This window comes from Giraffa tippelskirchi, chromosome 10 (assembly GCF_054371585.1).
Source record: "Giraffa tippelskirchi isolate mGirTip1 chromosome 10, T2T-mGirTip1v1.2.pri, whole genome shotgun sequence".
In the NCBI taxonomy this organism is placed as follows: domain Eukaryota; kingdom Metazoa; phylum Chordata; class Mammalia; order Artiodactyla; family Giraffidae; genus Giraffa; species Giraffa tippelskirchi.
Window position 1 is genome coordinate 4,872,842 of NC_137284.1, and position 22,968 is coordinate 4,895,809.

Sequence of the window (22,968 nt, forward strand, 5' to 3'; positions counted from 1 at the left end):
GCGACAAGCAGCTGGCCGGCAGCCAAGCAGCTGGCCGGCAGCCCGCCCCCTGCTTCCTGCAGGACGGGGGTGGGGCTTGGGGAGCCCTCGGACCCTGCACAGAAGCCTCCTGGTGGGGGCCCCGCCAGGGCACCTGGGAAGGGGCTCTGTAGGATGCTGCCCTCGGAGGGCCTGTGGTCAGGGCCGTGTTCTGCAGCCCCTCTGACCTCACCCCTGTGAGCCGTCACCCAGGACCGGGCAGCTGTCCCCAGATGTGGCAGCTGCAGGTCCCACCCAGAGGCCCCACGAGACCAGGCCTCACACTCCTACCAGGACCAGGACTGGGAGGACTCACCTCCCTCAGCCTGTTGAGGAGCTGCAGTCTTGCTCCCCGCCAGCCCGGTGTTGCCCCCATCGCAGCTCTGGGGACCATCACACACCTGGGCCTCGGCCTCCCCAGAGTCACTCCCCAGTCCCAGGTGCCCCTGACGCCCACCTGAGCCCCCAGCCTGGGCCTTCCCGCCGGGCGGGCTCCTCTGGCCCAGTGAGGGGGTCCAGCCCAGGAGGACGTCACTCCTCCCATCGCCAGGCCCACCAGGCTCTCTGGGGTCTCCCGTCTCCTTCTGCGTGCCCCGCTCTGTCTTCAGGCTCAGAAATGTCAGGCCCAGGTTCCCAGCTCAGCACCACTGACCCAGAGCGGCAACACTACCTGCCAGGGGCCAGCGGCAGCCTCCCCGCAAACCCCCCCAGTGTCTGCACAGGAGAAGAGCTGCCCCGGGGCCTGTGATCTACGAGCACATCCTCCCGGCCCGTGCCCCCCACACCCACAGCACAGGACAGGACGGCCCGGGTGAGAGTGAGGACCAGGCCTGAGGCCCCCTCCTCCCTCCCGGGCTGGGGACACGGGCTGGAGGGCTGCACTGTGTCTCCCTCCTCAACAGGGACAGCAGGGTGGGGGCCTGTCCCACCACCTCCCCAGGACGAAGACCTTGCGCCCTCAGGCCCAGGCCTGGAGACCTTCCCAGGGAGGGTCGTCCACCCTGGGGAGACACACCCCAGGCAAGGTCAGGGGGCACAGGAGGTCACAGAGGCCTCTCCACGGCCAGGGAAGCCTGTCTGGCAGAGCACCAGCTGAGTCCAGTCTGGAGTGAGCAACCCCCAGGGTGCGGAGCCCTTGCCTGAGGCTCATCGGCCGCCAGAGATCTGTGTGTGTAGCCACGGCGATGCTTTGTTTTCAGAGTGAAGTCCCCAGAATGTGTTCCAGGATGGGGATTAGAGCCAGCCGTGATGGGACCCGGGGTCCCCAGCAGGGACAGCAGCCGTTTGTTTTCAGAGTAAAGTCCCCCAGAACGTGTTCCAGGACTGTGATCAGAGCCAGCCATGCTGGGCCGCAGGGACAGCAGCAGGAGGCCACACAAGTCCTCATGCCACATCGACACTTTCTGGGCCTTCCAATGTCACCTTGCGGCCTAGATGCAGGCAAGGACAGAGCTGGCCTGCACCCCACAGCCCCTAGGGTCAGCCCTTCTGGGGAGGCCAGAGGGAGACCGGGTGAGGGGGGACCCTTACCCACAGCAGCCAGGGCACCCAGGGCCAGCTGAGTGCAGTGCCTGGAATGAAGTATGCAGCCTTGTGTTGCTGCAAAAACAAACTGGTCGTTGGTTCAAGAGAACCTGCGGAGCAACAACTGCCCGTGAGTGACCCTAAGCCACACACAACCACACTCAGAACTGGACCCGACAGAGCCGGGGGTGTGGGCACCACATCCCCAAGGCTCCAGGATGTGGTGGGGGCTTCGGGGAGCCAGCCTTGTGCCAAGTGGGTCTCTCGGAAATCCCACCTCATCGTATCTAAGTCGTGTGGCAAGTCTTCCGTGAGTCTCTGGTTTGGGGCTGGATGACCAAGTGCCCTGTGTTCTCATTTTGACCTTCCTGTGCTCCAGGACCATCCCTGCTGCAAAGTATCAGCTCCAAAATGTGGGGCCACAGGGTCCCCAGGGCCCAGCATGTAGCAAGAGCTAAACTGAACCAAGACTGGACAGGAGGTTAAAGGTGGGCCTGGTGACCCCCATCCCTGTGTACGGCAGAGCCCACTCCCAGGAGGTGAAGTGCCTGCAGAAAATTCGGGATTTGATGGCGTGGACCCTGCCTCTGAGGGTGAAGGAGCAGAGCTCAGGATCTGGGGCCCTGGGGGGACATGGGGGATGGGCCACCCAGCTGAGATGGGAGGGTGAAGGGAGGGGGAGGAGGGTGATCTTCCCCCTCCCCACCCCCCACTGCCCAGCAAGGTGCCCTGGGCTCGGGTGCTGTCTTGGGAGACACGCCGGCTGGCCCGGGTCAGGGGCGTGGGCTCCCCAGGCTGGAGCTGGGCTGTGCTGGGAGGGACCTGGCCCTCTTCTGTGCCCAGAGTCCCCTGCCGTGAGCCCTCCGCCCTCCTGTGGGGATCCAGCAGCAGCAGGGTGGGAGGGCCACAGGGCCCTCCGGGTCCAGGCAGGGAGCAGCACTCGGGGCAGAGCTGGGAGCCCATGGAAGGGCAGGGGCTTATGCAGAGCTGGCTGGGGGCCGTGTAGAGGAGCATTGCCAGGCCCGCACCAGTCCCTCTCCCAAGCTCAGCTTGGGGAGCTCTCTTGCATGGCCTCCCTAATGGCCTTAATGTCTCGGGTGAACACTAATGCAAGTCATTTTGCCTCCCACTCACAGATTAAAAAAAAAAAGCATACAATGGCCCCTAGTCCACTTTAGCAGAGAAAATAAAATAGTAGAAAAATAGTAGCAAAAATTACTGTGTAACTTTCATCACTTTTTAAAAATTCACTCGCTTACCTTTTTCCCCCTTGTTTTCCTGAATTTCCAACAAAGCGGAGGTTATGATTAATTTCCGGACAGGGTAATCTTTTTGTCAATGCACCGTCCCCACAAATGAACTACTGCTTGTGGTAATTAATGTCATCTTGGGCCCAACGGCGTGTGCTAATAAGGATAATTGACAGCAGCGAGCATTAGCCGCGATTAGTCATATGCATCTATGGAGCCTGTAATTTTCTACATGGAGCGGGTTTACTTGTTTTCGGCCTCTGTCTGCTTTCAGGCATTGGACTCTGGGCTGAACATTTCTCTGAAAAGGATCCCCTTTCTGCCTGGCGCTCAAAAGCTGGGTTCTCTTTTCAAAGGTGGAAAAAGCACCAAGTAGAACATTTTGTGTTGGCTAGTTTTTAGAAGAAAAACATCGGCTCCAGTGAAGCCAGCACCTCCTGGGATTTGGTGTTTATTAACATGGACACGCTCTTTCTATCATGATGAGACAGATGCTCAGAACTCAGAGGCAGGATTCACCCAAGAAATATCATGATAGAAAAAGAAAGGCCCTTTTTAAAACAGAGTTTTTCAGTTCACTTGAATGGCCTTGATAAATTGTTACTGACATGCGAAGAAGAACAGATGATAGACAAGGCGGAGAAACAAATGAGCGTGACAGAGACTTTAAAATGTAAGGGTGGGCTAAGGCCGGGTGACGAGGCTGCAGGTGGTCTTCTTTTCTTTGTGCTTCTCTTTATGTTTTGGAATTTCTATAATGAACTTGCATTGCTGCTGTAATCAGAGGGAAAAGATTTTATTAGTTATTTCACAGTGGCTTTCGCCTTTCAGTCCAGTCTACACAAACTGTTATTTTCTCTGCAAAATCATGTCACTCCCTGTTAGATGAACGTGTTAGTCGTTCAGTCGCGTCCAACTCTTTGCGACCCCATGGATTGGGGCCCACCAGGCTCCTCTGTCCATGGAATTTTCCAGGCAAGAATACTGGAGTGGGTTACCATTCCCTTCTCCAGGGGATCTTCCCAACCCAGGGATCGAACCCAGGACTCCCACATTATGGGCAGACTCTTTACCATCTGCGCCACTACTGATGCTATAATCAGAGGGAAAAAAGATTTCACCTTTCAGTCCAGCCTACACAAACTGTTATTTTCTCTGCAAAATCATGTTACTCCCTGTTAGATAAATAATAAAAGAAGAAAAAAAAATCCAATAGGCTTTTTAAAAAAATTATGCATTTACTTCTTTGCCTGTGCCAGGTCTTAGTTTTGGCACTCGAGATCTTTGGTCTTTGTTGCAACATGTAAACTCTTAGTTGTGGCACGTGGGATCTAGCTCCCTGATGAGGGACTGAACCTGGGCCCCCTGGATTGGGAGGGTGGAGTGGTTAGGATGCCACGCTTCCACTGCAGAGGGCACGGATTTGATCTCAGGTCAAGGAACTAAGATCCTTTGTGATGGGCAGCATGGCCCAAAAAGAAAATAGAATTTCCCTCAAGGAAACCTCTCACTGAGTGTTTGCTCTGTGGGCATCATCTCTCCATCCACCCTGGCGTGGAGGGAGCTCCGAGGGGCAGGGCGGTGTCTGAGTGGATCATACGAAACAGAAGCCAGCATGTAATTTCATCCCTGAGGCAGGATACTGGGGACAGTTCCTGGGACAGGCGTCTGACCAGGAAGATAGCTCCCTGAGCAAGCCTTCCATGGTGGTCTCTTAGGGGCCTGGAATCATGGTGGGGGTGGTGTTTCAGAGAGAAATCTGAGGCTTCCCCTGAGTTTAGGAAGAGTATGTCAGGATTTGAGCAGAAAGGAGGGCGATGGGGTACCCTGGGGTGACTTGCTGTTGGTGACCCTCAGATCCACTTTACCAGGCCGGGGACGGTTGCTACTCTGGATGTTGGTGGTGAACCTCTCAGGACGGCCCCTTCTCTGGAGACGTGCCCTCAGCTGATGGAAATCACGTTTCCGCGTCCTGCCCAGGGGTGGCCACAGTCAGCGACTGACAGATCTGGGCATAAAAGGCCAGTCCCTCAATGCGGTATGCTCCACAGTCACAGCAGTGGAAAGCCACAATCTTCCAGCTCAGGGTGACAGAGAAGCTGGAAATAGAGGGGAGAAATCCTGGAAGCAGAAGGGAATGAGACCCAGAATCTGAGTATAAACTCTGCCCAGGGGAATTCCCTGGTGGCCTAGTGGTTAGTTACGACTTGGCTTTTTCACTTCTATGGTCTGGGGTCAATTCCTGGTGGGGAACTGACACCCCACATGCCGCATGGTGAGCCCCACCCACAAAACAACACTCTGCCCAGATCCCTAGATAACCACCAAACTAGACACGCATGGCAGAGCTCTAAGGGAGCTCAGTAAACAAGCAGACAGATATGAGAGAGGCATCCACCCTTAAAAGACATAACCACTCTGGGTGATATTCATGAGTCTTCTCTTTTGACTGGATACATTCCCCAATCTATACACACAGAGCTCAGCAGCAGAAAGCTGAAGCCTTACTGGCTTGAAGTGTCACAGGATAAAGTGTGGACTGGCAGAGCTGCCGGAAAATTGGGTGTCAAGTTCCCAGACAAGGGAGCTACAGAAGGGCTGAGCCTCCAAATCTGAGTACAAATTCTGTTAAGTATGCAGACGCAGAGGGCAAGCCACAAAGGCTACAGCTGGAAGCTACAAAGCTGAGCAGAAATGCCAGCTGCTACACACCATGGAGGAGAGAGACTACAGTTTCAATTTGTCAAGTTAACTCCCAACAATCTTGAGAAGAACACAACAGAATCCCAAGTGGCTATAAAATACTACCTATGCTATCCAGTTATCAACACAAAATAACTAGACATATGAAGCAACAAGAACTTGTGATTCATATTCAGGAAGAAGGCAGTCAACAGAAACTGACCTCAAATGGACCCAGAGATTAGATTTAGCAGATAGGCTTTGAAACAGCTATTATAAATATGTTCAAGGAATTAAACTTTAAAATGATCAAATAGCTGAAGGAAAACATAGTCTTAATGAGGAAACAGATGGGGATCTCAACAGAGAAAAGAGAACCTCAAAAAAGAATCAAATGAAAATTCTAGAGTTCAAAAGTAAAACAACATAAATGAAAAGTTCACTAAATAGGCTCAAAAGCCCTCCCTTCTCCTCCTGCCCTCAGTCTTTCCCAGCATCAGGATCTTTTCCAATGAGTTGGCTTTTCACATAGGTGGCTGAAGTATTGGAGCTTCAGCATCAGTCCTTCCAATGAATATTCAGGATTGATTTTGGTTTGATCTCTTTGCAGTCCAAGAACTCTCAGAGTCTTCTCCAGCACCACAGTTCAAAAACATCAATTCTTTGAAGCTCAGCCTTCTTTACGGTCCGACTCTCACACCTGTATGTGACCACTGGAAAAACCAAAGTTTTGACTATACAGACCCTTGTCGGCAAAGTGATGTCTCTGCTTTTTAATATGTTGTCTAGGTTTGGTTTGTCATAGCTTTTCTTCCAAGGAGCGTCTTTTAGTTTCATGGCTGCAGTCACCATCCACAGCAGTTCTGGAGCCCAAGAAAATAAAGTCTGTCAGTTTCCATCATTTCCCCATCTATTTGCCATGAAGTGATAGGACTGGATGCCATGGTCTTTGTTTTTTGAATGTTGAGTTTTAAGCCAGCTTTTTTACTCTCCTCTTTCACCTTCATCAAGAGGCTCTTTAGTTCCTCTTTGCTTTTTGCCATTAAGGGAGTATCCTCTGCATATCTGAGGTGGTTGATATTTCTCCCAGCAATCTTGATTCCAGCTTGTGATTCACTTAGCCTGGCATTTTGCATAATGTACTCTGCATAGAAGTTAAATAAACAGGGTGACAATATAGTCTTTACGAGACTGTTCTATAAAATCAGTTTCACCTGAAGTGGATAGTAGTTACGGAGTTGGATGATTTCTTGTTAACATTAGAATTTTGTATGTCAATCTTGGAATTTCAGCTTGTAAGCTCTTTGGAGGTGGCATGATTTTTTCTTTCTCCGAGTTCACTGTTTTTGCCTAATGGCTTTATGACAGTCTGTCCAGCCTCAAACCATCTCAATAGTGCCGAGTGCCTGCTCTGTGTAGGGGACCCTAGAATATTCTGGATGGAGTCACCCACTGTGGGGCAGGCTGATCCAGGCTGAGGTCCCAGCTGCTCCACGGAAGCTGCGGCACCAGACAGAGGTTGGCTCCCTTCTCCCACTTGTTTTACGAGTGAGTCCACCCAGCTGCTGTCCAGGAAGATCCCCTGGAGAGGGACACAGCAACCCACTCCAGTATTCTTGCATGGAGAATCCCACGGACAGAGGAGCCTGGGGGGCCACAGTCCATAAGGCGCACAGAGTTGGACACGACTCAAACAACTTAGCAGGAGCCCACCCAGCTGCTGTCCTCAGCCTCCCACCTGCACGGACTTCCAAGAACAGCTGTTACCTCGCATACTATAATCTGCTTCCCGATTCACCAGCTGTTGGACATGGTTTTGATCTTGTTATTATGAACGAAGTGACAATAAGCATCTTTGTATGTCTTTCGTGGACATATATTCTACTGGCTTCACATTTTCATCAGTATTTGGTAATGTTGGTCTTAATTTTAGCCATTCTACCAGGTGGGAAAGGGTAACTACTTGTGATTTTAATTTGCATTCCCTAGTGACTGGTGACTCGACACAACTGCTCATGTTCTTATTGGTCGCTTGTGTAACTCCTTGGTGATGATGTGCTCATCTCTTTCCCATTGGTTCCACTTCACCTCACCGTTGCAGTTGCATTTTTCTATTTTCTGGACGGGAGTCCTCTGTCAGACTCACAGAGGTTACTCTTGTCCTGGCTGTCCATGGTCTAACCTGTTCATTTTGAAGAGCAGAAAATTTTTCATTTTGATGGCAGCCTCATTTCTTTTCCCTTGTGGTTTGTGTCCTAAGAATTCTTTGCCCATTGCAAAGCTAATTAGGTATTACTGTTTTCTTCTAGAAGCTTATGTAAATGCTCATGTTTTTAGACCCATTATCTTTTTTTTTTTTTAAGAGGGGGAGGGGAAGCTGTGACATGTGGCTTGGGGAATCGTAGTTCCCTGACCAGGGATTGAACCCGGGCCCTCAGCAGTGAAAGCTCTAACTACTGGATCACCAGGGAGTCCCCCATCAGTTATTTTGTATTCATTTTTGTGTATGGTGTTTGCCAGGATCCAAGGTTAATTTCTTTCCATACAGATAGCCAGCTGCTGGCTGAAAAGACTTTCCTTTCCCTGTGTAACTGCCTTGGCAATGTCGTTGAAAATTAACTCACCATGTACGTGTGGGTCTACTCCTGGATTCTATTCCATTTCACTGATCTATTTCAGGGGCCGGCAAGCTTTCTCTATAAGGGCCAGAGAAGAAACATTTTGGGGTCTGCAGGCTGTATGGCCTCTGTTGCAACTACACAACTCTGCCAATGATCACAAGAGCAGCCAGCTGGGGTTGGGTCCAGGAGCAAGTATGAGCCCTTCAAAAGCCACTGCTCTTGTAATCCCATCAAGTGTGATTCTCATACACACACTGGCCTGTGTTTAAACTGTTTTGTTCACTATCTGGCTTTGCCTACTGCAATGCCTGTAACATTTCTACTGTTCTACTGACCACTAAACACTCAATGTTTGACAGTCTCCACTCACTGCTCTACTCTGACACCAAACTGACAAATTCTAAGAAAAAATAAACACCATAAGGATTTGCTTGGGAGTGTACTATAGTAACAACGGCTGGTATTAACTGAGTATTGACACACTGGGCATTGTTCTTTAAATACTGAAAAGTTAACCTTCACAATTCTCGTCACTTGCTAGCTGGACACCCTTTGTCAAAACTAACTTCTGTGACCCTCTCATCCATGTGTGAAATGAGGACAGCCGTCCATCTCATAGAACTGCTGTGAAGAAAAGTTAAAGCACATAAAGCTTTTAGAACAGTGCTTTAAGATCTGAGTTTCGGTTAACAAGCAGAGAACTGTATAGGAGAATGAAAACAGAACCACCCAACATCTTATGTCAGGTGGTATGAAACACCATCAGCTGGGTGGTCCTTGTCTTTAAGCACATATAACCCATCTCAGGTAATAAATTCAAAGGCAGCACTTTGTTCTGTTCACTAGATAAGCGATGAAAGACTGGTACAGATGGTAAGGGCAAAGCCCAGACGCTGACCACTGCAGTGAATGGCAGAGCAGGAAAGGCATCAGTAAGGACAGGAACAGGACGCAGACGAAGGAACGGAATCAAAGGAAAGGATGAACACTGGCTGTGGAGTGAGGCAGGCAACTCGATTCCTGGCCAGTCACCGGGGTGCAAGAGCGGCAGACAGTGGACAAACCAAGGGGCGTGGCTCTATCCTGATAAAACCGAGCACAGGTATTGGGCCAGAGCTGGTACATGACAGGTAGCTGACCCTGAAGCAGAAAAATTACTAAATCCATCTGACTAGAGTGAAGGCACCCGAGTTGTCCGGAGGTGCAGGCTGTGAACAGCTCAAATCCAGGCTCAAAGCCAAGATTTACAAAGGGCAGCAGGTGATGTTAGCAGGTGGAGAAGTGAGTAGGGAGTTCATACTAACATTTATGAAGTGTTCACAGTAAGGCAACAACTATCTGTTTTACATCCATGAACTCGTTGCTGTGGTTTTCCCATGTGACAGAAAAAGCAGCTGAGACAGAAAAGTCCTCCATCCTGTGTGGGTGGAGTGGTCTGTGAGTGAGTCAGTGACAGCCCGGCCCTGAGGGCCAGGCAGGGCCCGCGGTGTCCAGGGATGCAGAGGCGTGTGTCCAGACTAACACGGGGCCTGGTGACCAGCTGGCTCTGGGGGATGGCTAAGAACCAGGGAGACGCTTTCTTATGCAAACAGGTGGGGGAAAAGGGAAAGCAAGCAGCTGTGACGTGGCGGTGGTGTTGTGGAACAACTGAGAAATTTCACCTCCAAGTTACTGGTAGGTCTAGATGCCCAAGCCCCAGGCCGGGGAGGTGCTAACACGGAGGACACATACACAGCAGGGAAGACCCGGGCTCGCGCGGTGCCCCTGCCATCGGCACTGACTGCTCTCACCGTGGGGGCAGGACGCGTGTCACTCGTCACCCAGCGTGGCTCCTTCTCGCCAGCCCAGGATCTCAAGCCTGACCCATCAGAACCCAGTGGTGGTCCTCTCACAGCCCCAAACCCTGTCTGGTTACTAGAGCCCAAGCAAGGTACAGAGAAGACTTCTAGAAACAAAGAACCAGGCTTTATTTTGTTGTCGTTTTTTTTAAATACAGGTCTGGTATTATAGACATCTGCAGTCTTGCATTCAGTAGGGCCAACCCACAAAAATTAAAGTAGAAACTCAATGAGCGTGTACTCGCTCCAATCCCCGGGGCTGGCAGAATCCCACCCCCGACAGACTCTGCACTGCCCACCCACATGCCCTCCCTGCCAGGCGAGACGAGCAGGACACAACCCACCCCAAGGGCCCTTCCATCAGCAGCGGGTGGGATGAACGAGATGCCGTGTTTACCTTGGGAGGGTCCAGAGGCCAAGGAGATCCAGAGGGTGCGGGACTGTGCGTGCAGCCCTGGAGCCAAGCAGTGCTTGCAGAGCTCTCCACCAGGCCAGACCAGGGCACGCCATCCGCCGGCAGTCCCCGAGGTCCAGCCGCGTCGGTCAGCACCCTTGAGACCAGCGAGAGGAGGCCTGTCCTCTGGCAGCGTTGAGGGTCCAGGGGAGCGTGCTCGAGGACAGTGTCTTCTGAGAGGAGCTCCCGACAGAAAGGGTCCCTGAGTTGGTGCAGAGGCCAGCGCGGCAGCCCCACCGACTGTCCCAGGGCACGCGGCTGGCCCTACTGTCCTTGGGGGCTAGTCTGCCTCCGGAAACCTCACCAAGGGCCTCCACACCATTTACAGTGGAAAAGTAAACCAGAAATAAGGCATTAGACATTTCATTTTTTTTATTTCCATATGCAATGTAATGTTTAGGCACGCTGCTTGGGATGCTATTTCTAAAAAAATCGTTGGCCATTTTTCAGAATATCCTTTTGGTTTTAAATACTGGTCAGGAAAAACAAATGATGTAAAAATACGTGAATAATTTTCTATTACAGAAATGAAAAACTGATTTGCATCTAAAAGTGCAAGAGGTGAAGTAATTTAACCCTTTCACCAGACGATATGGCAATATACAATATATTGCTTCAGCTGTTTGAGAAGGCTGTGATGTATTTTTATATTGACATAGAAAATTATAAATTACATTGAATTAGTATCCATAATCACTATATATGTACACAAACCAGTTCTAAAAAAAAATACACTGGTTTAGAATTTACGAGTGAAAACCTCACAAGGTACAGTAAAACAATGAACATGCTGAGGTGCTGGACTCTGATTTCTAGTTTAAAAAGACTAGCCTGTAAAATGAACGCACTCTAATTCCATTAGCAGCACGAGCATTTTCCCACTGACTCGCCTAATGATTCAGGTATGTTAAATATGCAGATTGCTCTGAAATGGTCACTGGTGATGCTTGTTTTAACAAGGTAAATTTTGGTGAATGGGTTAAAAGGCAGATGAACAACCAAAACAAAACATAAAACAAAAAAAAACCCAAACCACAAGCCATGTACACTCCAAATATTCTAGTGTTTCACCTGTAGGGATAAACAGTTCAAGCAAACAAGACTTTAACAGAACATATGGCTTTACAATAACACAATTTATCAACTAAGTTGTAGCAATAAATACTTAATCTCTACCAATAGACTTACATTTTTTGATCCGTTTTTAAACAATACAGAAAACAGTTACCAATTAAAAACTGGTTATAAAAAGAACACCAAATATTTCTTATTCAAAACCACTTTTGTAAGTTAGAACAACCAAAATAACACTTGGAGGGCATTTCAATCCTACAATTCCTCGTCAACCTGGAAGAAAAATGAATTCAGAATTTTGTACAAGGTGAAAAATGTATGAAAACTGCCTAATACTTTGGTCACACTAATAATTGTCAAATAGTTATGTTTCAAATACAATAGATCTGTGTATTCACTTTTATAAAACTATTCTTACAGCCATTTTAACTATAGTATTACTACTATTATTACATGGGTGGCAAGATCTTATTTCACAGGCTACCCATTATTTAGAACAATACAATATAAACATACGCAAAAATTCTTGGTATTTGTCAATGTGCAACATTTGTACACTTCTGGGTTTCTCTGTACAGCGTCTTAGACTAGAATAGAAAGCTTGCTGGTCCTGATCCCTTGCAGAGTGAGTGCAGCGGCGGTGGCTCGGCGGGCTCCCCACGCAGCCCGGAGCCCCGCACGCGCGCGGCGCCCGCAGCCCTCGGTCAGCAGCACAGGGGGCTCCTCATCATACGGGGCCATTGACCGCCGCGTCGCCTGGCACGCTCGGCTGCTCGGTCCTGCAGAGGGGCGAGAGACAGCCTCAGGACTCCCAGAGAGATCAACGCCGTGCTGCCCCCCGGGAGCGGGTGGACGACGGTCATCAGAATACTGCTCACGCGTGCCTAGCACAAAGTCTGCACTCAGGAATCACCCCATGAAATGCTTCTTAAGTGAATGTTCCTAAAGCTCCAGAAACTCGAACTGCACAGCTCTAAGCTTCGGCTGGGGTTGACAAGGGAGGGCTACAGAGCAGCAGGTGCTGTGAGACCCTCCCCACCTCGCCGCCGGAAGCACGGGGACAGAAGGGCCAGCGGTCTGCGGCCACTGCTCCCTGAGCCTTCAGTAGCTATCTGCTCACCGTTCCTTCAGCACAGCTTTTCATGCGCCATACACTGCCATCCACATGAAATTTCACTTGGAAAAGCAGGATTCTGCTACTCAGAGAAGAGGTATGGCGGGGGAGGAAAGAAAAGACAAGTCTGTAAAAGGACCAACTGTGAGAACAAAGGTGTGACATGTGCTCCCATGGAGCAGAGGTCAGGGCAACGCTGGCGTGTGTGTGTAATGACAGGGTACCCAGGACCTTCCTGCCAAAACCACTGGGGCATGTAGGATATTCTTCACGGCGCTCCCCAAACCTTACCGAGTAGGACCCCGGAAAGGAGACAGCGGGCAGTACAAGAGACTCCTGAGCCAGCATCTGGTGCTTCAGCCCCTGCCAATCCCAACCGAGACCCATGAGGTCAGCTCCACACACACGGCAGGCTCGACCCACACGTGACAGTGTCTCATTACGCCACAGAGACACAGGCCCTGCCTTCACCACCTGTGAGCTGTGTGATCTTCAGAAAATGTCTCAACCTCTCTCAGCTTATTTTCTCCCCCTGAAAAAGGGGGACAGTAAGCCCCCATAGAGATTACCTTTGCTGTTACCCTGACCTCTGCTCCATGGGAGCATGTGCCACAGGGCACACCTTTGTTCTCACAGTTGGTCCTTTTACAGACTTGTCTTTTCTTTCCTCCCCCGCCACACCTCTTCTCTGAGTAGCAGAATTCTACTTTTCCAAGTGAAATTTCATGTGGATGGCAGCGTATGCAGCATGAAAACGTATGCGAATGCCTATCTCCACACTAACAGCGCAACACCGCACACACTCAATCAACACTGAGAGAGAGCACTTTGCGGCAGCAGACAGCTTTAAGGCAACAGTGCACCTACAGCCTCGCACCTGGTGGATGGACCCCAAGGTAAGACTGCACCCCGAAGTCCCAAACGGCTGTCTCCATCTTCAACACCACTTTACATACGCTGCTCTCGGAACGCGGCAGGCCGCATCAGCAAGCCTGCCTCTGTCCCTGTGGTGAGGCGTCCAGCTCCTCAGAGGCCTTCCGCACTGCCTCCCAGGGCACCCCTCCCAGTCCTTCACCCGGTGCACGCAGTCTTCACGCCCCCGTGTTATCTGTGGGTCTATCACCAGGACCAAGCCGCACTCCAATATGTGCCCCCCTCCCTCTCCTCCTGCGGGCTCTCCTCACCTGCTCCTCCACCACCTGAGGCCTGCAGGTTGGGAGATGTTTCCAGGCTCGGAGAAGAACATGCGGGTTTCCCCTGGGGCAGACACCCCTGCACTGCAGAGAGCCCAGTAACTGCTCCCACAGGCCTGCATCACTCACATCAGAGAAGACAGACCCAGGAGCCACGACTCCAGAGTAGGCAGGTTAGCTAGCTTATAGGCAGCGCACAACATAAAGGAAATTTACGGGCAGACACTACAGAGATGACAAGAACTGATTAGAAGTCAGATCTACGGAGGGCCTCTGGAAAAAACAAAGGAAAAAACCCCAGGCAAAAAAACGACTTACCTAGACCCTGAGAAGCACAGCTTGGGCTGGCCCCTCAAAGCTAGAGGGTCCCTCGACAAATCCTCCACTCGAGCCAACGGGCACGAGTAGTTCTTATAACTGATTCAGTTTATACAAAGTAACTAACGACAAAAGCAAAGCCTTCATTCTAGCCCTAATTTCCACAAGAGAAAGAAAAGCTGGGTTTGCTACACAAGGAACACGCAGTTTTCTGACTTGTGACCTGAGAGTGCCCCCTGTTGGTGACCACTCGTTATACTACCCCTAAAATGCCTGGATTTGGGGGGGTCAGGTGAGCAGAAAGCACCTCCCTGAAAAGGCTTCCTAAGGCTACTCTATTCCTTATGGAAGGAATATACAATCAAAAAAGGATATACTTTTGATTATATATATATATATATATATATATAGGATATACTCAATATATATTGGATATATTCAATCAAAAGAGCTCCCTCTGGGCAGGCCTGAGCAGAGGTCTGTGTGGTCCAAGGCAAGCTCTGCAGCCACAGGAGGCTGTCCTGGCTTGTGGGGCCTCTGGGGGCCCTTGGGGCTGGGCGAGGGCTGGGGCTTGGCCTGTCCCTCCAGACCACCGGCTCAGGCTAAGCACAAGGCGACTTGAGAGGGAACGTCATACTGCAAATCCCTTGACTCTGCAGGTAGGAGTTTCACACTTCATCTGGACAAGATATGTATTTTGCAAAAATAAAACCAAAGAGGGACTCACATAAGAGTTGAGAACACAGCTTACACATAGGGAGCTGCACTCTGGGAAGCCGCCTGAGTGTCACGTGGACACGTCTGCACAAGTGGGCATAGGAGCCGCTTGTCTTTGTAGCTGGGTGACTGCAGGACAGAGGGAACCCAATCCTGGAGGGGCTCAGTATCAGCCCCAACTTGGTGCCTCTTCAAGAAAAACAGGAGGGGGTATGCCAGCACAAGAGACCCTTCCATCCCCAACAACTTCTCAGAGAACCAGTGACACCATCTCCAAGAAGCAGACAGTTTTCAGCTTCTGGGCTAGGAGGTGAACTGCGACATGTAAGTTCTTAGCTCAGTCACCAGGTTGCCATACAGAACTGAGGAACACAATCGTACTAAGCAATCACTGATCACCTGAGGACAACTGTGATGACCCCTCACCCCCAGGCCCACACCCCTCCTGGCTCCCAGGAGACAGAGCGGGAGCAGGGCTGAGGCCGGCCGGCAGGAAGCAGGCACTCACCTCTGCTCTGGGCTGCTGCCGGGGGGCCGGGGGGCCACAGACTTGCCCTCCGCCGTCTCAGGGCTCTCCTCCACGTCTTTACAAGCAGCATCTTGAGAGGTAGACAGTTTTCCTTCCTCGCTGCATAAAGAGGACGACAGGCAGCGTGAGAGGCCAAGGCAGCACCAGCGGGAGGAGGGTGAGGACGCATGCGATGGCTCTGAAGTCATGGTGGCCATGGAGCCGAGCCCCGGGGCTGAGCATGCTCGGGGAGGGGTCGCAAGGGCCACAGACACGCCGGGGAGACCACGGAAGGGGAGGACCACACACGTGGGAGCCGAGAGAGGGACGATGTGATGCAGTTGGTGTCTGGTAAAGAATGGCCCCGCGGCACTGTACATACCGGTAGGATCTCAACACTCTGAGGCCAAGTGTGCAAAACAGAAAAAGAAACGGACAAGACTTTCAGAACACTCCTAAAATGAGGTATTTGGGGGAATACTATGTCCACGACTGCACATAAGCAAAACTGCAGGCTCGGAGAAGGTGTCAAATGAACCTGTTTGAAGGAATGAGTCTTCAGTTAAAGGGTTTGTGCCCAGGGCCAAGCCCCCCATCGGCTTGCTGGCTGATGTCCCGGAAGCAGGAGGCCATGCAACTGAGCCAGGACCAGCTTCTCGAGCTGTTCTCGGACAAGGCCTGAGAAGGACGAGCCATGGCAGAGGGAGCCGGGAACAGGGGCCAGGGCCAGGGCAAACGGAGCCTGAAGGGGTCAGGGGGCTCGGGGAAGTGAGACACGAGAGGATGGCTCCCCTCAGATGCCCCTGGCATCTCCGCTGTCTGTGGGCTGCAAACTTAAGACTTCTGCCTATTCTGTGTGGAATTCCCATTTTGGGGGGACACAATTCAAGACAGCACTAAATGGAGCTTGAGCGCAGCTACAGGTCCCACTCTCCTTAGCGCTGGGTCCTATCTTCAATCTGCCTGTGAGAACCCTCATTTTAGAATGACTTCTGAGTGGCTTTCAGATGGCTCGGGGCGATACATTTATGGGAAGGGACCCGAAGTCTAGTCCTTGCCTCCTCCTAATTCATCCCCACTCTCCACTCCCTGCCCAACACAGCTATGCTGATGTGTTCCATGCCTGTTACCTTCATTGTTGTGAAACGTACAGTCATTTTACCCATGTGGATTCTGAGACCCATGACTGGCCGTGCCTCACACCCTCCCTGCACTCATGACTGTCCAGCAGAGCTGGGAGCTCCGTCCGCCCCTGCTGACCATAGCACAGCACGCCGAGGGGCCCACCTCCTGTTCCTCAGCGCAGCTCGTCAAGACCAGAGCCTGTACCCACAAAGGTGCAACGGCTGCCACTGCCTGCCTCCGCCCCAGGGGACCCGCTCGGGCACCTCTCAGGGCTTCACACCCAGGACTGGAAAATACTGGTCATCTTTCCAACTACAAGGAAGCCCCCACTGCCCCCAAGAATGACTGCCACGGTTAGCATCCACCACGAGCAGGGCCTCGGGGCTCCTGCAGCCCCACACCCACCAACACTCACATTCCCCATCGTTCCCGCTCCTGCTGGTCTAATAAGATGTGTCTGAGTTCTCAGAATCTCTTCTGAGTTTTTCTTCTTTTTGCCCATTCAGGTTTCCTTGTCTATAAACTGCCTGTTGCTATTTTTTGCCCATCTTCCTATCTGGGTTTTCATTCTTTTCCTTACTGGTTTGAATATTAAATGCTAATTTCTGACTGATTTAGAACTGTAAGCTTTTCCTCCTTAATTTGCCATCTGCCTCTTAATTTTGTCTACAGTAATTTATCAACCAGAAATTCTTCACTTAGATGTAACCCAATCCTATTCTTTGCGTGAGGTTTATGCTTTTAAAGGCAGTTTGTTTTGTTTCAAAAAAAGAAGCCCCTTTCCGCCCTCAGGTCAGAACACTGCGTTGTCTTCGAACCACCATGAGACTGTGGCCACACCACTTAATTCCAGTACCACATTTTCCCATCTGTAAAGTGGGATGAAAACCATAGTGCTTTCAGTTTTATTTTTTTTCCAAATGCTTCATCAAAAATGTCAAATGACTTCATCATTCTATTAATATGCACTGAATTACACAGACAGATTTTCTGATATTGAGCCATCTTTACAGTTCAGGGATAAACTGATCATTATGAATATTTTTAGTATACTGTTAGGTTGAGTTAGCAAATATTTTACACAGGGTTTTTGCATTTAGTTTGCCTATAAGTGACATAAGCTGATCATTTTCTGTAATTATCTTCATTTGGTTCTGGAATTAGGCTTTCACTGCTTCATAAAAAGATCCAGGCAGTTTTGGCACTTTTTCTATTTTCTGTTACAACTTAGGAATTAATAGATTAAGATGTAACATCCATGAAACAGCACTGAATCGTCACCGTCACTGACATAAGCCTGACCCATTAGTCAGTCTGCTACTTTTTCCCTCTGGAAATAATGCCTTGTGTGTATCCTCTGTCAAATTTAAAAAGTTATTTATTGTCTCTTCCTTTGATATTAGGTTATTCCTATATTGTGTGTTTCTTTGCTAGTTATGACTTGTCTTTTCATTTTACTGTGTCTTTTAGACTAGAAATATTGTCTTCCATACCTATATTAAGAACAAAGGTTTAACTTGTTCTCTAACATGGATATTTACAATTTATTAGTCCCTTCTCTCTTCACTAACTTATGTCACCTGACCACGTCAGTGGACGGGTCTGCTCATACAGCTCTGCACCACGGTCACGGCATCGCCTTAGTTAGGAACAGTGAGCCCTGACAGCTACCACGGTGAGGCCCCTCACTCTCCTCTTTACAGTGATCCTGCTCTTCATAGCTCTCCTCAGACTTCTCTGTGAAAATTACAATCAATCCGTTTCTCCCTTTCATAAAAAAGTCCATTGGGATTTTGAGGAGAAATCCATTGAGAAGCAATGCCAAAGTCAGCAAACGTGCTGTGTGAAGTCACTTCAGTCATGTCTGACTCTTTGCGACCCTACGGACTGTGGCCCACTAGGCTCCTCTGTCCATGAGATTCTCTAGGCAAGAACTGGAGTGGGTTGCCATGCCCTCCTCCAGGGGGCCTTCTTGACACAGGGATCGAACCCACACCTCTTATGTCTCCTGCATTGACAGGCAGGTTCTTTACCACTAGTGCCACCTGGGAAGCCCTTTTGGCAAAATTAGCAAACTATAAAAGGTCTTAATAACCCAGATAACTACGATGGTGTGGTCACTCACCTCAAGCCAGACATCCTGGAGTATGAAGTCAACTAGGCCTTAGGAAGCATTTCTATGAACAAAGCTGCTGGAGGTGGTGGAATTCCAACTAAGCCGTACCAAGTTCTAAAAGATGATGCTGTGAAAGTGTTGCACTCAATACGCCAGCAAATTTGGAAAACTCAGCAGTGGCCATAGGACTGGAAAAGGTCAGTTTTCATTTTCAATCCAATCCCAAAGAAGGGCAATGCCAAAGAATGTTCAAACTATGGTACAATTGCACCCATTTCACATGCTAGCAAGGTAATCAGTACATGAACCAAGAACTTCCAGATGTACAAGATGGACTTAGAAAAGGCAGAGGAACCAGAGATCAAATTGTCAACATTCACTGGATCACAGAGAAAGCAAGGGAATTCCAGAAAAACACTTACTTCTGCTTCACTGACTATGCTAAAGCCTTTGACTGTATGGATCACAACAAACTGTGGAAAATTCTTAAAGACATGGGAATACCAGACCACCTTACCTGTCTCCTGAGAAACCTGTATGTGGGTCAAGAAGCAACAGTTAGAACTGGACATGGAACACAGACTGGTTCCAAATTGGGAAAGAAGTATGTCAAATCTATACACTGTTACCCTGTTTATTTAACTTCTACTCAGCATACATCAAGCAAAATGCCAGGCTGGATGAATCACAAGCTGGAAGCAAGACTGCCGGGAAAAATATAAACAACCTCAGATATGCAGATGATACCACTTTAATGGCAGAAAGCGAAGAGGAACTAAAGAGCCTCTTGACGAAAGTGAAAGAGGAGAGTGAAAAAACTGGCTTAAAACTCAACATTAAAAAACTAAGATCATGGTATCCAGACCCATCACTTCATGGTAAACAGATGGGGAAAGAGTGGAAACAGTGACAGATTTTATTTTCCTGGGCTCCAAAATCACTGCAGATGGTGACTGTAGCCATGAAATTAAAAGATGCTTGCTCCTTGGAAGGAAAGCTATGACAAACCTAGACAGCGTATTAAAAAGCAGAGACATCCCTTTATCGGCAATGGTCCATATAGTCAAAGCGATGGTTTTTCCAGTAGTCATGTACAGATAAGAGAGTTGGACCATAATGAAGGCTGAGCACCAAAGAATTGATGCTTTTGAATTGTAGTGCTGGAGAAGACTCTTGAGAGGCCCTTAAACTGCAGGGAGATCAAACCAGTCAATCCTAAAGGAAACCAACCCTGAATATTCATTGGAAGGACTGATGCTGAAGCTCTAATACTTTGGCCAGGAAAAGCCACTGATGCTGGGAAAGACTGAGGGCAGGAAGAGAAAGGGGCAACAGAGGACGAGATGGTTGGATAGCATCACCAACTTAATAGACAGGAGTTTGAGCAAACTCTGGGAAATAGTGAAGAACAGAGAAGCTTGGTACACTGCAGTCCCTGGGGTCGCAAAGAGTCTGACATGATTTAGTGACTAAACAACAAGGAAACATGGTATTGATATCTCTCCCTATGTATTTAGGTCTTTCAGTCTCAGTTACAGACAAGGTTTAACTTTTCATTTAAAGAGGAAAGGGCACATCTAAGACATCTTGTGCTGGCTTCTAAGATGCCATCAACTTGTGGGTGTATTCAGTAAACTTGCTAAACTTTACTAGCAATTCTAACGTTTACCTACAGATTCCATTGAAATTTTTTATATAGAAAGTCATAACCTACAAATAACCTGCAGTCCATGGGGTCGCAAAGAGTCGGACACGACTGAGCGACTGAACTGAACTGAACTGAAGCTATCATTCTGTTACTGAATTCTGCTGGTTGAATTGTGTCTGGAGGAAGTGATCTGTATAAGACCAAACTTATGGTTTAGACGGTTCCAGCTTTGTGGCCTGCATCCAATGCAATTTCTGTTTCTAGAGGTATGTCAGTTTTTTAAACTCATGTATTTTGAATCCATTAGTCTTCTCAACCTTTCGTCTTCAAAATACTATGCAAAGGGCAAGGGCAGAGACACCGAGAGACCCAAACTCCATCTCTTTGTTAAGATTTAATAAATTTAATGGAAATATTAGAACGATGTCAGGCTAATGTCTGAACCCACACTGGAACCAAATTAAGGATGTTAGTATTTGTGGCTGCTCCTCCACCACCCTCCCGACAGCGTGAAGCTGCCCGCGTGGCCAAGCCTGGTTACCTTTTGAAGACCGCGGTTTCTGTCTTGGCGTCTACAGTGAGGCTGAGCGTTTCCTTCATGCCGCCGTTCATCACTGTCTCGGTTACCTTGTCTGCACTGTCCGCATCCTCCTCTCCGTCGGAGCTGGCTTCCATGGCCACACTGCCCGGCGCTGGAAACAGCACACAGCTGACGGTCAGCTGCACCAACGCCGACCAGGACCTGCCGCCGTCTGTGCAGACTCACCCACCCAGCGCCACCTCAGCTGCTCCAGGACAGAGACAGGAGATGGTCTGCCCGCTGTGGCCTCTTAAGGATGCCCACGAGAGAGAAGCTGCATGGGGTCCCTGCAGCTCAGGACCAGCCAGACCCCCCATCCCCCCCGCTACCTGCACACCCAACTGTCCCTCAGACGACTGCCCTGCCCCTCATTTCTCCAGCTCCCAGCACAGGGCAGAGTAGGTGGCCGTATATTCTGCAGCCACAACCCGCCACTTAGCCGGCACGGTTCTCATTTACCCTGCTCCTCTTGCTTGTCCATACTCGGGTCCTATTTTTTCCTGTTTGTTAAATTACCTTTTTGTAGTTCTCCATGGATCATTTTTTGTCCTATGAGAGGGAGTCATGTGGTAAACTAGTGATAAGCATCTGAATTCATATCTGGCCTCAGAGCCCAGGTCAAAGCACCCAACCTGGGCCTGAGTTTTCTTATGAACAAAACTGGAGGCGTTTGAACCCCGTTATAGAAGTGCTCGGGGACAAATTAAGTCATCTATACAGAAAGTTTTAGAAGAGTGACAAAGCACTAATTTCTGGATGTGTTCACTTCCCGTGCCCCTTGGTTCTTGCGCCCTACACATGGACCCTCATTTTCTGAGAACTAACTTTTTGTCTCCTCCGTGAACCACCAATCCCTCCTTCTCGTCCCTTCACCAACCTCCCATAGCCCTTATCATCAGGTTGGAAACAGGTCAGGGCCCATGCAAGCTACACCTGCCTATTCTGAGTAAGACAGCCACTGGACAGCCTCAATCATTTCACCTGTTTGTAAAGATGCAAAGAAATAAACAACTGCACAGCCTGAAATGCGCCCAGACAGCACATTCCAAGGAATACGAGCGCTGGGTGCAGCCAGGCCTGGAGCGCCCATGACAAGTGCGGCTCTCATCCCCCTGGGTGCTGCAGGCTAAGACATGTCTTCTCTGGGCCTGTTTCCCTTCCTGTCTTGAGGGGACTGAATGACTGGCAACTTAGATACCTTACTCTTTCCAGGATCAGCATGCTGTGGCTCTGGAATAAACATACAATTGCTTTTCACCCAAAGCCCTGAGGATATCAGACCCACATCTCATTTTCCTGGGTCCTTTGAGCCCCTGGACTTTTTTAAAAACCTGCTTTGCGGACAAAGACAACTTTTCAGATCTAGAGAACTCAGCATAAAGTTCAAGTGTGAACACCCACCAGGAGAGCAGTGTGCAGGCCCCTGCACCCACCTTCTGGCTGCACAGCCAGCGCAGCCACACTGGGAGTCAGAGGGTCCATCGGCTCAGTGCTGGTCTCCATTTCCACCGGGGAATTACTCCTTAAAGAATCTTTCGTACTTTTAGAAAAGAGAAAATTCAGAGGTGAGCAGTGGGAGACAGCCCTCAGGATCATCATTCACAGAAAACCTTTGAACACTAGTTTCAAATCCACTGTGGAGATAGAGCTGGTTACAGACTCCAAGAAACACAAACGTGAATGTGGACGGCAGAGTGGAGTGGCAGATGAGCCAGGGTGGGGAGATGTTACACTGAGTTAGCAGGGCAGCGACAGGGGGACTTCTTGGAGGTTTCTAAAGAGTTTCAAGATGCCCCCAGCCCCTCATGCTCACACAACCACCAGGCTCTCGAGGTTGGGACATTAGTGCATACACTGTACACTATCAACTGTATCTACAGTTCCATTTTTACAAAAATCCTTATCACCTCTAGGCAACCTGCCCAGAGGGCCTAGCCCTGTTGATGATGTTTAATGAGACAACATGGCCCGTGCACCAGGGCTTGTAATGGGAAGCAGTTGCTTCAGCAGCATCCTCAAGCAACCAGAAGAGCAAGAGGTGGAAACCTGGCTGCCCTGCACTAGAGGAGAACCAGCATCTCATTGTATTTTGGAGACATTTTCCATAAATCTCACTTCATCTCTGAATAATGGCTCACTGCTATTATCAGAGTTGCTATAAAGCAACGTGGGTTTTAGCCTCCTCTCT

General features: G+C 49.5%; 1 protein-coding gene across 28 annotated transcripts in view; it reads right to left on the reverse strand.

Annotated features, from left to right (window-relative positions):
• Nucleotides 1–10,041: 10,041 nt before the first annotated feature.
• Nucleotides 10,042–22,968, reverse strand: part of PPP6R3 (protein phosphatase 6 regulatory subunit 3) — a 119,252-nt gene continuing 106,325 nt past the window's right edge. For 20 of the 28 annotated variants that reach the window (XM_081531804.1, XM_081531803.1, XM_081531802.1 and 17 more), the window contains 4 exons: nt 22,214–22,320; nt 20,742–20,892; nt 15,312–15,431; nt 10,042–12,240 (listed from right to left, as the gene is read on the reverse strand). In XM_081531804.1, the coding sequence (XP_081387930.1) occupies nt 12,189–12,240; nt 15,312–15,431; nt 20,742–20,892; nt 22,214–22,320 (430 nt within the window). In that variant the 3' untranslated portion in view covers nt 10,042–12,188. Of the gene's footprint in view, nt 12,241–12,581; nt 12,658–15,311; nt 15,432–15,693; nt 15,712–20,741; nt 20,953–22,177; nt 22,321–22,968 lie in introns of all 28 variants that reach the window. The other 8 variants (XM_081531798.1, XM_081531796.1, XM_081531795.1 and 5 more) reach the window with 4 other exon arrangements.